Source organism: Schistocerca piceifrons, chromosome 4, assembly GCF_021461385.2.
Source record: "Schistocerca piceifrons isolate TAMUIC-IGC-003096 chromosome 4, iqSchPice1.1, whole genome shotgun sequence".
NCBI lineage: Eukaryota > Metazoa > Arthropoda > Insecta > Orthoptera > Acrididae > Schistocerca > Schistocerca piceifrons.
Window position 1 is genome coordinate 304,084,371 of NC_060141.1, and position 15,460 is coordinate 304,099,830.

Below are 15,460 nucleotides of genomic sequence, written 5' to 3' on the forward strand. Positions count from 1 at the left end.
ATAAATTGCACTTTCTTCGTATCTTATTTGATGTTCCGCCACCGGTGCCTGTCTATGCCTATAAAATTATTTACATGTATCTGTTTTCTATCCAAAACCACTAAAATAAACTGAACGACCGGCAGAAATGTAGTTAGGGGACTATCAGAAAGAAACTATGACGCAATAATAGTATTTATATAGCGTGAACCAGAACTTCACCGAGAAATTTTCAGAGGTTGCTCAGAGATATTTTCCGAGTACTTTACTGTAAGAGGCCGACAGTCTGTGATGGGTCGTTACAGAGCTAATCTGTTTCGTTTGGTTTCTTGCCTCATTTGTCTGTGCATCAGTATTGTACTGAAAAAAATGCACAACAGCGCAGATGTTGCCGGCATGTACTGTGGGTAGTGTTTGCATCCGGTAATGGTACTTGCTGTCGACGACAATAATGTCCATTTAACTCGTTGACTTCAAGTATGCCTACAGACTGCTCGATTTTGTCTGGGGTTTTGTTGTACGGTCAATGTTAATGGTTCGATACACGAAAGTAGGTTGGGTAGGTTTACTAATGAGGAATTGACCGATATACAGTTCGTGTACGGGTTCACCGAACGCAGTGGAAGAGCGGCACAACGACACTACGCAGAGCTGTTCCCTCAGTGATGGCAACCGCATCACATTACGTTTCGTAGGGTGACTAAATCTACCGTATTTCCCGGGATCTCCGTATAGTAGCAATATGTTTTAAATCCTCCCATCTCCCTTCTTGACAACCTGTTTCTCCCGTATATTTCGTCAGTGATAACTGCCGTAAATATTAATCCTGCGAAGTACTATCGACAGTTCAAGATTCATGAATGACACGTATCCAAAACTTTTCGTATAATAGTCGCTGCTACTGTCGACAGCCTACTTTGTGTTCTCGCTTCTACGGAAAGAATACCGTTTTGATCAAAATAATGTGAGGAACGTGGAAGGAATGACGTACCTTAAATGTCTCGAGGGCCCCTGAGAAGGGGTTGTTTACTTGCTTCTCGGCCAGGACTGGAAACTCACGGGAGCGCTTGCCTCGTACCACTCAGCAGCTGTGGTACAAATAACACACGGAAAACTACTGTATCTCACAGGATTATTTTTGTCTGGTATGGATTCAAACCCAACACCTTTCCCTGTTGCCTTATAGCTAATAGAACTCACGAAAAAGGATTACATATAGGGACGTTCATGTTTAAACATGATCGTTACGTTGTTTCTCAATGGACTCCCACAAAACAGCAATATTTCGCAACTCTTCGAAAGAGTTATTTTTCTTTACGAACATAAGTTGACTGTTCAGAGAAATAGTAGCAGCAGCCTCGAACTGATTAATTCAGAGTTTATGACTGAAATCAATTTTGATAATAATTGCAAAGACTTTTTTAAAAAACATTAACAGGAAGAAATGAAATTGCAGAGTTCGGCAACTTCTATAAATAAGTACTTGTAGGTACACAAAATATACATGTGCAAAACTGTTTATATTGTGATCATTTTTGTGTATTTATATGATGAATGAATAAATTGCTTTGATTAGATGGACCCAAGAATTTCTTTCCATGCACCCTAAAATTATAGGATTGTCCTAAGTGTGGAAGATGGCAGAAAACATAAGATATTTAGAGCGCTTGAATATAATATTCAATGAGTCTTATTAAGGCTTTTTCACTCTAAAATCTTTCTTTTCTTTTAGTTTCTGGAGCTACCCAAATTTTGATACCATGTGACAAAAAATAAAAGTAAGCAAAATATGCGATTATATTTATACTTGCATCTCCATTGTGATCCGCTCCAAGAAATTTCGACGTAATTCTGCGGTTGAAATTTATTGCTACTAAATCTCCTTTAAACCTTCCTTAAATTTGTTATCAGTTATTAGTAATTTCCCTTAAAACCATGTTCAAATGTTGGTCGTCCTAGTCTGATAGTTCATGCATTGCTCTGGTCTATGCTTTGTAAGTTTCGGTTATTGCATATTACAGGCTTCTTCACTATTCTTAAGGTATTTTCAGAGAAACAGATGTGACTGCGTTAATAAACCCAAACAATCATAATCAGATTATTACTCTGAAATGAGTCACCGGAGACAGTGAGTCCCTTATACCAAAACACTCAGACGGTAGCCTGAAAAACATTTGAAAGTCTGTCCTTGAAGTCTGGATCACCAGGAATATCAAGTGTAACAATCTACACATCACATTACGTGTGATCAAGTGGTGCAACGCACACAAATGTATTTCGTAAAAAAACTGAAAAGCTACAAATAAATGTTAATAAAGCGCCCCTTTATAATCAAGCCTGCCTCTAACACTTCACATTACCTCCAAAACAATGCATGGCCCAACAACGAAAAAAAGGAGGGGAATGATCGCTGACATTGTCTCACGCACGTCTGCGTTCACCCAGTCTGGGTTTCCGGTAAATAGTATCTGAACAATGTGCATTCTAGGGATCTTTCTTACGTTGGTGCGAAGATACAAACATTGGTTTCCGGCTCAAGCGATCACTTCGAAGTCTCCTCTTCATGTTACTGAATTGACTGATTCAATGGCCAGGCGGTCAAGGTGACATAATCACTTCACATAAATAAAAATAGTGCTTCAAGCGCCCACATGGACACCCGTCAATTTCCGTCTGCATCTATATACATGTGAACTCTTTGTAAACTATCACACAATGCATAGTATAGGGTCCACAGTATGAATATAATCCGTTATCTGCCGTGTTCCATTTATGTAAGGTATGTGGTAAACAGACTGTATGCTTGCTTCCGAAAACACTCTAATGTATATTACATTCCCCAGATCCCTACACGAGGCTTACAGTAAAAGCCGTAGAATTATAGCACTATCTCTGCAGAATACAGTTCCTCTAAATTTACTCATCGGATCGGCCAGAGAACATCGCCGCTATTCTTCCAATGATCGCCATTTAAGTTATCCAATAACGACGGCCACGCATTTACATGAAATGCGCGTACGATCACAGCTATGCGTCTCTGTGTTTCTTCGACGTCTGATGTCACAGCCACTCGATTAGGGCACTTAATACTGGAGTATACTTTCTAGTATCCCTTTCTATGTGTGCTTCTCAACAGTTGCATTGGATTTTGCCTCAAACCTCCGAACAAATCAATGTCTTCCATTATCATTCTCCACTGATGATTTAACATCTTTTTTCACTTCATAAAGCTTCGTAATATTGCCCCTATGTATGTATACGATGTACCAGTTTCCAGGCATTTGCCAGTGACGCTGCAATATCGGATACTATTGGCATCTTTCCTTTTTGAATAATATCTTGAATTTTTTAGTATTTAACGAAACCTGCCAGTCACAATATTCAGTATCATATGAGCGACATGCTAACTAACGCCTTTCGTGGTGGTCTGCCCCATGATGAGAGCCTCAACAATGATGAGTACATCTGGGAACTTGTAGTACACTACACTAATGCTCCAAAACTGCGTTTAATCGAACAAATAACATGTAAACACAGTAGATGCTGCCTGTGTACAGGTAGTATTGAAGCTGCCACAAATTAATATCTTTGGCTGTCGCAACTATAACGATTTGCGGGCTACAGTTAACGTCCAGAAGTCGAGGCTGAAGTAATATGTATAGCTAAACTGTTGACTTTCCTGAGGTACAGAATTTCTATACTTTTTCTGCGTGGGCAATAATGTCTGTCATATTGTGAAATGATTTGAATAGAAGGATTTTCTGAAGTGGAGTTTGTTCGCGGAAGCTTACGCTTTTATAAAACTTCCATCTGTTTGTCTGGCATTGATGAAGCCCGCCTACAATATCGATAACTCTGTCACATATGGCATTAACCCAAAAGAGTTTTATTGAAATCAAAGCACATTAACTACGTGATAAGTATTTGCCTCGATCATCAAATAATTACCGTAATCCTAGTCTTGACAGAACACTTTTTACAAAAATTAAGAGCTTTTCTGTGGATTTAAGTTCATGTTATTGAAAGAAGTGAACTACGGTCTACAGTAGGTTCTGCAACGATCTTATGGTAATGAATTATTTGTGTGTCATGTTCTATGGAGTACTGCCGACAGATTCGATAGTCTGCAAAGAAAATTCGCTAATGATATGGCAAAATATTCCTCGAGTAATGAGTCACCTCGTTTTCCAAATACAGCTCATTCCTGAGTACTTCTATCAAAATGTCCTTATTATCAAAAGAAACTGCAGAGAGTCGCTGATAACTGAATTTAATTCTGAAGTTAAAAAAATGATAATGTAGACGACTAGCCATATGACAGGGACCAATCATGTCGAATAATATATTATGGGAACTAGTTGGTAACTAGAATGACATTTTCACTCTGCAGCGGAGTGTGCGCCGATATGAAACTTCCTGGCAGATTAAAACTGTGTGCCGGACCGAGACCCGAACTCGGAACCTTTGCCTTTCGCGGGCAAGTGCTCTACCATCTGAGCTACCCAAGCACGACTCACACCCTCTCCTCACAGCTTTACTTGTGCCAGTACCTCGTCTCCTACCTTCTAAACTTTACAGAAGCTCTCCTGCGAATCTTGCAGAACTAGCACTCCTGAAAGAAAGGATATTGCGAAAACATGACTTAGCCACAGCCTGGGGGATGTTTCCAGAACGAGATTTTCACTTGGGTAGCTCAGTTGGTAGAGCACTTGCCCGCGAAAGGCAAAGGTCCCGAGTTCGAGTCTCGGTCTGGCACACAGTTTTAATCTGCCAGGAAGTTTCAGTTGGTAACTAATTTAGTGTAATACGTTGTATAAAGTAATTTTTCATAAATGTTTGTACAGAATAAACAATAGAATGCACATGCTGTTGGCTCTGATATTACTGGACGGTCTCTGGCTATGATAGTGGCTCTACGAGGACCAATAGGTTAAGGCCTACGGAACATAGAGGATGTTAAAGCAATTATTTTATGTGAGAGTGTTAAGAAAAGTATATTGATGTGTATACGTAAAATAATAATCTCTTCGGATTACTAAAGTACAGAAATATTTTTTGAATGATTAAGAGAAGCTTAACTCTTTACAATAAGTCTGCAGCATTGCGAACACTACTTCCTTAATGACGCTATTTAAAGGGTAACAAGAAACTCAAATTCTAGCTACATTTCTGTTTGATAAATTAGGTATTGTTTGTTAGTATTTACGTGTGGAGTCATTCAGTTTGGAGCCATTAATTACTCAATAAATACATGTATTTCACTTAAGTGTATAAGGTTTACTAGTTTATTAGGAATAGTGTGCACAGAGAGTAAAATTAACATCGTCTTCAGGCAGATCTAATATTTCAAAAGGACGCTAAGATCCAAAAGTTATGCAGCGATAAAAATGGAGGGATCAAACAAATTTACCGTCGGAATAATTCGTATCCTTCAGAACACGGTAACAACAAGACATTACAGGTCTCATACGTGAAGTATTTTATACTGCCATGGGCCATATACGATTTCATTGCCTTTCTTCAGTATGTGAATGGTTCCCAAACTGATGGCCTACCTGCATGAAACCGATATTGAGAGAATTTTGCATCCGACGAGTTACGGTTGTGAAAGAGATGGTAGTTTGTTTTGCGGCCATTATGTATCCTTACTTATGGACTTACCTTCATAAACCACCAGTAACGCTGATGAATCCTTCAAATTTTAGTCGTGCTTCAGTATCTGCAGTCGTAGAAGCAGAACCTGTCTCTCGTCGTCAACGATCTGTAATAGACAGACAGTCTTTGAAGAGATGTCGCAAAATGGAAGTGCGAAAGACAAAGGTGGAGTGTGAGTAGTTTCTATTTCCAATTTCATTAATATTACAAAAATATGTATTTTCCATCGACGAATTTTTATTATTGTGGTACAATTGATGTTTAAATGGATGACAGCAGTATTCCTACCAATAAGGATATTTCAAGTGCTGAAGATTTCCCTCTAAAAAGATGTTGCTGAGTGTCTAAGGTACGACTACGTATGAAATTAAAGTACGTTGTCTTTGAAAAATGTCAATATTAAGTCATTCAGAAAGCAATTTTAGTCTGGTAGCAGTTTGTTATCCTACAGTCATTTAGTCGATTACAGCAACACCGATTTTAACCTCCAGAGAAAAAGGGACAAATAGAAACATATTGTTGAAGCTTTCCCTTCTAGGATTAAATTCGAAACGCCCTCCCACTTACGGCGTCATCAGCCACTCGGTTGCAATACTGAAACAACACTGAGTGAAGCAACATGTTTTATCCTTTCTTATGCATGAACATTTCCGACATGAGGGAGAGAGTGCTTATTTCTGATCAGCAGAGTAAATGAAACACTCTTGAGTGGCCAAAAATCTCTTGTTCCTCCCCGGCCGATGAGGCCGAGCGGTTCTAGGTGCTTCAGTCTGGAGCCGCGCTGCTGCTGCGGTCGAAGATTAGAATCCTGCCTCGGGCATGGATGTGTGTGATGTACTTAGGTTAGTTAGGTTTGGATAGTTCTAAGTTCTAGGGGACTGATGACCGCAGATGTTAATTCCCATAGTGCTCAGAGCAATTTGAACCATTTTTTTTTCCTCATCTCATTTTCATCGGTATACATTAACAAATGTTATTGCGTGAAGTTGGATGAGAGGTTTAGCAATATACGTTCTCTAACCATTCAATGCTCTGTGATAAATTTAAGTCATTTCCGCAGTGTCTCATTGGGGCGATATTTTTGGCCACGAGCCATCGTTTTCCAGTCTGACTAGCAGTCATAAAAGACTCCTATCCTCCACGGATTTGTCCATGAACACGCATACTGCAGTTTTTATGCTCATTTGCCGTCATTCTCTTGTACGATATAAATAACCATCTCATAGCTGTTTTGCTTAGCGTCACATTTGGTATTTTCAGCAGACAAGTCTGCACGTTAAGGACTATTATGCATGCTAGCAGAACTAGACGCAACGCAAGACCAATCACAATCTGGGCAAACCAGTAAGTGACCGCCGCCCTTCCGATCACTACTTCCAGCCTACAAGCAGTTACTATACACTCAGGTGACAAAAGTCATGGGATAGCGATATGCACATATATAGGTGGCGGTAGTAACGCGTACACAATGTATAAAAGGTCAGTGCACTGGCGGAGTTTTGTACGCAGGCGATTCGTATGGAAAGGTGTCCGACGTGCTTGTGGCCGCAAGATGGGAATTAACAGACTTTGAACTAGGAATAGTAGTTGGAGCTAGACGCACGGAACATTCCATTTCGGAAATCGGTAGGGAATTCAATATTCTGAGATCCACAGTGTCAAGAGTGTGCCGAGAACACCAAATTTCAGGCATTACCTTCCACCACGGACAACGCAGTGGCCGACGGCCTATACTTAATGAATGAGAGCTGTGATTTTGCACAGAGTTTGTCTGTGCTAACAGACAAGCAACACTGCGTGACATAGCCGCAGAAATCAACGTGGAACGTACGACGATCGTATCCGTTTGGAAAGGCGGCGAAATTGGGCGGGCGTTAATGGGCTATGGCAGTGGACGACTGAACCGAGTGCCTTTGCTAATAGCACGACGTCACCAGCAGAGCCTCTCCTATAGTCGTGGTCATATCGGTTGCACCCAAGAAGCTAGAAAACAGTGGCCTGGTCATACGAGTCCCGATTTCTGATGGTAGGATTCGAACGTGGCACTGAACCCATGAAGCCATGGACCCAAGTTGACAACAAGGCACAGTTCAAGCTGATGGTGGCTACGCAATGATGTGGTCAGTTTTTACATAGAATGGACTGCGTCCTAAGGTCCAGCTGAACCTACCATTGACTGGAAATGGTTGTGTTCGGCTACTTGGAGAGGATTTGCAGCCATTCGCGGATTTTATGGCCCAATTTGTATGGATGACAATACACCGCATCACCGGGCTACAGTTGTTGGCGATTGGTTTGATGAACATTCTGGACAAATAGAACGAATGATTTGGCAGCCCAGATCGCTCGACATGACTCCCATAGAATATTTATCGGATGTAATGAGGAAGTTAATTCGTGCACAAAATCCTGCACCGGCAACACTTTCGCAGTTACGGACGGCTGGAGATGCAGCATGGTTCAATATTTCTGCAGGGGATTTCCAACAACTTGTTGAGCCTACGCCATGTCGAGCTGCTGCACTATGCCGGGCGAAATGACGCCCGAGACGATATATGCAGGTATCTCATGAGTTTTATCACTTCACTGTATAAAACGTTATTGAGGTGGGCCAGTAATAATACACTGGACTTGCTGCGGCAAGGATCGGGTTTCAGTTCTCCGACCAGCCATTCAAACTCAGCCTTCACGTGACTTCCCAAAACCGAGAAGGCGAATAATTCGGTCATTCGTCAGAAAAAGAACATAGCCGATTTACTTCTCTTGTCCATTCCGAGCAAGTGCTTCGTCTCTAATGACATTGTTCAAATGGCTCTGAGCACTATGGGACTTAACATCTGAGGTCATCAGTCCCGTAGAACTTAGAACTACTTAAACCTAACTAACCTAAGGACATCACACACATCCATGCCCGAAGCAGGATTCGAACCTGCGACCGTAGCAGTCGCACGGTTCCGGACTGAAGCGCCTAGAACCGCTCAGCCACCGCGTCCGGCACTAATGACATTGTCATGGACCTAAAATTAAATCATAATGTTTCTTTTTACTGTATGTTTCTTTGAGGTTAGTGCTCAACCAACAGGCTATCAAGATGTCTATAGTGATATGTCGCGTGCTGTTGCTCTTTCTTTAATATCCAAGAATATTGTCGTATGAACATACAGGTAAGAGGTTGTAATAATCACAATCTCGCTATTATGCATGCATGACTTCAAAGCCAGAAAATAATGGGAATCATGTGACTGAAACTGTTCTTGCAGAGTGATGATGATGATTGGTTTGTGGGGCGCTCAACTGCGCGGTCATCAGGTGCCGTACGAAGTCCCAATTTTGACACAGTCCAATTTGTACACAATCCAATCCAGTTACTGCCACGATTGATGATGATGAAAAGACGAGGACAACACAAGCACCCAGTCCCCGGGCAGAGAAAATCCACAACGCTGTCGGGAATCGAACGCGGGACCTCGTGATCTAAAGGCCGCAACGCTAGCCACTAGACCACGAGCTGCGGACGTTTTTTATAGAGTGGCAACACGAACAGTACACCGTCGTTTCAGCTATAAACCAATGCGACGTCTTATGATGGGACCTGAGAAGCATACGAATTGTAAGGGATACATCTCAAAGAAAGTGTGAAAGGACGTTTACAATGAAAGTTTCAGAGATGCCTCCATTCAGTTCCTCAGAAAGTGTAATTTCTCACTAAGGGACAACTGGAGACAGGTGGTTTCTTATATCACCAACTCCTAATTGATTAGTATTTATCCACAGTGGTTTATCCATTACCACATGCACATCTATTCCCTGCAAGCAACCGAGTGATGTGTGTTGGAAGACGCATAGTGCACCGCTGTCTATTTCATCAAATTCCTTTTACATATGGTAAACGGAACGGCTGCTGCGAATCAAGTTAGTATTATCTGCTTTTGTCGGCATAATTACTGTGCAAGACGATGTGCAACGAAGCAATATGTCTCTTGTCTCGTCTTGTAATGGAACCGCTTAGTTTTTCCAGAGCGAATTAATCTAATATGGGAGTTTGTTGGGCATTTCCTTAAAGGTCTGACGGACACTAGATGTTTTTATGGAGACTCACGTATGTTTGAAAAATGCATTCAGTTTCAGCCCTTACATCCATTTTTATATACACTGGCTAACGAATAATACTCAAGAGTAGGCTAGATGAGAGTTGTTTTAAGAGAAAAATTGCATAGGTGAATAGTTCCTTATTTTAAAGAATCTCAGTCTGGTACCTTACTTCCCCGCTGTTGGGTATATGTGGTCATCTCACTTAAGACATTCCTGTGTGAAGCCCTTAATTCGTTACCTGATGATTTTTTTTTTTTTGCCTAATGCGGTGTGTTTAGGTATAGAATGTTGTTGTTTTATGAGCATTGTTCGAATCTTCGAATCTCTCGAAATTCCTACAGGCTGTTAATGCAACTATTTCTTGAGCCGAAGTTGAACATTTCTGTTCTTATTATAAGTTCTTACTCAGTTAACAAAGCCTGTTACATGAGTGAGAACACTCAAATTATTGGAACCTTATGACCTCTTATTCTTGCCTATATAGATCCTTTCTGGTGTTCTTTTTCTCCATTTACGGATGGCACCTTAATATATATATTTAAAAAATAGACGTTAAATTATGCATTTTTTATTTCGTAAACTTTGATAAGAGGGTAATAACCCCTGACTAGTAACTAAGAAGCGACGAAAGTAAATTTCTTGCAGTAACAATTAGTTGTAATCAGTTTTCAGAATGTAAAGGTGACGTCTATTGTTAGCGAATGAAATTTACTTTTGTCTCCTCTTAACTTAGTTATTAATCAGTGGTGTTATTCGCTTACTGAAAGCACAAGGTGTATCAAGTATGAAGGGTGTAGTTTATTGCCTATTTTTTAAAATATGTACACTGACATTGCGATCCGAAAATGGAAGAAAAACCACCAGAAATGATCTATGTAGACAAGAATAACTATATGCAATATTGCAATAGACTGATGACATTGTATTCATGGCAAGTGCCGAAGAGCATCTAAACAAACGATACGTCTTTTATACTTAACTGGAGACGATAGCTATTTTAAAACAGAAGCAAATAAAACGAAGACAATGCCATTCTTTGGGTTACACCCAGAGGGAAGATCAGATTTTGGATCAAGTTCAGCACTTCAGTCACGTACGGAGCTACATTACTTTTAGCGAAGCTAAGGATATACATGGACTGACAAGCAGGACATTAAAAAATACAAAAAGAGACACTGATTTTTAATTTATTGACTCTCGGAACGCGCCGATACAACCATCTCAACACTGTAAATGTTACAATACAATTTGGTTTGATAACTCAGGGCATAGATTAGTTTAAATCGTACCCTTGTATAAAGTTACATAGGCTCAACAGAGAACAGATTCTCACATAAAACAAATTTTACACTCACAGTACACTGAAACAAGTAAACAAGACGAAAATCTAACACAAGATACATGGAGGTAATATACAATAAAAATCCTACTGTTAACACAATAAGAAATTACAAATCGCCGTTGGTACACATTCGGGATCTTCACATTTCAATCAATATTAATGACTATGTATCTAAACTAGCAGTAAATAATCTTTTGTATGGCCTGTAAGAATTGTTTCAGACTGCGGGTAGGTAAATGGATATTTTTGCATGTTTATAAGTACCATCGGGACAGAACATGAGAACAATATACAAGAACCCGATTTGGGTTTTACAGCCATACTTATGGATACACCAGTGAGAGATAAAAATGAAATTTTATAAGATTTAGCCTGCACCTGTTCTGATATACGGCAGTGAATCCGGTGTTATGAAGAAAGTTTCCAGGCGTGTTCAGTAGCCTGAAATGAGATTATTATAAGTAGTCAAAGGCTGAAGTTAGCTGGAAGGGACTGCTGTTGAAAACATTAAACAAGGACTGAACGTTTTGCAGTGAACCACGAAGTAGAAGAACGTTAATAAAAGTGGAAGGAACATCTGGAACGAATGGAAGAAATTAGAAATCCAAAGACAAACTCAAGAGAAAGTGAGACACAGAACGGCAAGTTAAAACATGGAAATGAGGCCATAACAGATCGACATGCCTTGTCTGTTAGAGGCAGAAGGGGAAACTAAAGTAACTTTTACACGCTTTCTACTACTTACGCAAGTAGCAGAACATTATTACAGCTGCCATTGTTAGTAAAGGGATTAAGACCTTATTGTGGCTGGTCTCGTCTTGCAAAAACATCTTAATCAATGAGACCTGCATTTCTCCTGGCGTATACAATGTTCAAATAACGTACGGGAATGCAACCGAGTGACAGCGTCGAAAACCGCCGATATTTCGACAAGTGAACCCTGTCATTTTCAAGGCTGGAAAATGACAGTGTTTGCACCTGTCGAAAAACCGGCGTTTGTCGACTACGTCACCTGGTTGCATTCCTGGCTGTTATTTGGACTCTCATGAATCTTTCTCAGTGTCCGTTGACTAGCAAAACTAATGTTTGGTCTTACGGAATTCTTCTCATGACGAGTTAACTCCTGATCATCTAAAATAACATTCCCATTTTGTAGAAACATAACGTCTCACACCAGTAGTCATACCGACACGCATATGGCACAATGGCAAAGTGTTTCCATTCGACAAGGAAGGAATCAGACCATAATCAGGCAAGGCACGAAATCGGCGCCTCTGGTTTTAAAGAAACCATTCCATATTCACTTGGAATACGCTCGACAACACAATAACATGAGCACTGAGGTGATTTTATGCGGTGCAGTGACGTAAATATGACCACCTGTCAAAAGCCTGGATAACCACTGCGTTGCAAGACATGCAGGAAGACATTCCGTGGCGTTCCAGAAACTGGGATGTGGAGCCATGCGAACTCCTGTGACGTGACCACTGCGCTACATTTCTCGGTAGAGGATTCATGTCGCTAGCAGCCCGATCGCAGTGGACACACAGAGTCTCGACTTGATTTAGATCGGATGTGTCTGATGGCCAGGGGAGTGTGGTAAACTCATCCTGGTGCTCTTCGAACCACGCACCCACAGCGAGAGCTGTGTGATGCATTTCAGTGTCCTGTTGGTAGATACCATCGTCTAGCGAAGAAACGTGTTGGGGTGGACATGAACCCCATGCCTTCCTTAATGACGAGATCACGAAAACATGTCCTACGGACCTTAACGCTCCCTCCTCCGGCCTGGACCCTAACGACGATTGTCGCAGTGTATTTTCTTTCAGACGTTTCACAGCTCTGGAGCATAAAACGTGATTCATCTGAAAAGGTCACCTGTCATCACTCAGTGGATATACAATTGCGGTACTGGTCTTTGTCGGTGATGAACAGCAGTCAGAATGGATGCATGAAGCTGTAACAACGGGTACAGTTGAAAATGTATGCCCGGACCGGGACTCGAACCCGGGATCTCCTGTTTACATGCCAGACTCTCTATTCGTCTGAGCCGCCGAGGACACACAGGATAGTGCGACTGCAGGGACTTATCTCTGGCACGCTCCCTGTGAGACCTACATCTCCAAGTTATTGTCTAGATACTGCGTTTGTAGTGCCGCTGTCCACTATACTCTTTACTCGTGGCAGTCAATCTACCGATTCCCGTAACAATTCGGGCAATGTGAGTGCATCTGCACTGAAGATCATTTGCCGGTATGTCTAATCTACGAGGGCTGTCCAGAGAGTAAGTTACGATTGATCGCGAAATGAAAATCACAGTGAAAATCAGAAATGTTTCATTTGTAACAGTTAGCTACACCTTTCAGCTACTTCTCTACGTAGTCGCCGTTCTGACTCAGACATTCGTCGTAGCGTTGTACCAACTTTCCAATACCCTCATCATAGAAGGCAGCCGCCAGTGCTTTCCGCCAATTCTCTACGCTGGCCTAAAGCTAGTTGTCTGTGCCAAAATGTTGTCTTCATAGCCAGCGGTTCGTTTGAGCAGAGATGAAACTCAGTGGGAGACAATTACGGGCTGTATTGTGGGTAACCAAACATTTCCAATTGAAACGATGCAGGAACATCTTCATTGCCCCTGCAGAATGAGGCTGAGAATTGTCTTGAAGAAGAAACCGCACGACAGTTATGTAATGTTGGTTGCATAGCTTCAGGGGAAAATTCTCACCAGGCCCCCGTACTTGGCGGGAGACACTATTTTCTATAACATCTTTACGCGCTCACTAAGAGCTCAGGAATGAAAAGAGCGACATAATTCTACCTAGAGTCATACTAGAGACACTGCCCAACACATCTTTGCAAAGCTTTATCGGATTTTCATAGTCGTTTCCATTTCGCGATCAATCGTAACTTACTTTCTGGACTGCCCTCGTATATGAAGATGGTGTCTGTTCTTTCGGACGTGTCTAAACGAACAGATACCATTGCTGATCTTGCAGCTCTCGAAGAATGAATTCACAATGAAATCCAGACTTCTAGCTGCTTACAGGCGTTGATAAATATCAACAGGGGCAGTTGAAAATGTGTTCCCTGACCAGGACTCGAACTCAGGATCTCCTGCTTACGTGGCAGATGCTCTATCCGTCTGAGCCACCAATGACACAGAGGATAATGCGGTTACAGGGACTTATTTGTGGCACGCTCCCCGTGAGACCCACGTTCCCAACTTACTGTTCACACACTACATTTGTAATTGCCCTGCCCACTATACTCAACTTTCCCCCGTTGATATTTATCAACGCCTGTAAGCAGCTAAAAGTCTGGATTTCGTTGTAATTTTAGTTTACATTCTTAGTCGTTTCGAAGAAGCTTCCACCCTCGATCCGAATACCAATGGTCACGTGAGATAAATCGCTCCGTTTCCGCGTTTTCCACCTACCCCTGATACGATTTATATATCCTAGATGCTAGTACTGCTATTTGCTGTCTGTGAGTGGTTATAGCACTCTGACGTCGGACTTACGCGGTAGTCGCATTAATGTGACTGGATCGTGTATAAAATATGACACGTGGGGGGGGGGGGGGGGGGGCAGAGATATGACAACAGTAAATGGTGGAATGCCTGCGGATATTTCATAAATATTAGTCGTTGTCGAAAAGACTCGTTTTACCAATTCACTGCTCCTCTTTACATAATAGGTGTAAACTGACTTTCATAAGATCATTCCAAATGGAAGGAGCTGGTTTGCTTAACTTCATGCTGATCACGCTAAAGAAACAAGACATCCCGTGAGGGACGGCCAGTATTCAGGGATATAATAGGAACGATCATTGGAAGCACAGAAGTATAATAAAGATGGGCTCCAAAATGCATACCTTATGAACTATGAAGTACTTGTTCATCTTCGATTCTGTGGAATAAATCCCCTACTGCCAGGACTTTGTTCTCCATATTTTGGGAGTACATAGTATGATCTGAAACAAACAAAAATCGTCTTGTAAACGTGGGCTCCATAATGCATTCCTCATACGCTTGAGCACTTCTTGAGGGAAGTGTTTCACAGTAATGAAAATGAACAAATGATCGTAGGTCTTAAGATATGGATTTTAGAGCCCATGTTTACTTGACTTTTTGCCTCGAACAGTCGTTCCTGCCTCATCCTTGAATAGTGACCATTCCTCTTGGGACACCCTGTTTAAAGCTAGAATGGAACTCTTGGATGGGAAGCCAATGCACGTTTGGCGTGTTCATAAATTCATGCAGTTGATGGTGATCAATAGCTCTGAGCATTTAATTACTCTACGAGCTTTGCTGTGCATCGCCAGGCATGAACCGTAAACTGGTTACCGAACTGTGCCTGAGAAAGTAACTTGCTTTCAGTTGTGTTGCTTGGT

General features: G+C 41.4%; 1 protein-coding gene across 1 annotated transcript in view; it reads right to left on the reverse strand.

Annotated features, from left to right (window-relative positions):
* LOC124795392 (UDP-glucosyltransferase 2-like) overlaps positions 1–15,460 on the reverse strand; it is a 716,702-nt gene that overhangs the window by 452,770 nt on the left and 248,472 nt on the right. Inside the window, exon 3 of the mRNA XM_047259404.1 lies at positions 5,641–5,740. Coding sequence (XP_047115360.1) covers positions 5,641–5,646 — 6 coding nt within the window. The 5' untranslated portion in view covers positions 5,647–5,740. The remainder of the gene's footprint in view (positions 1–5,640; positions 5,741–15,460) is intronic.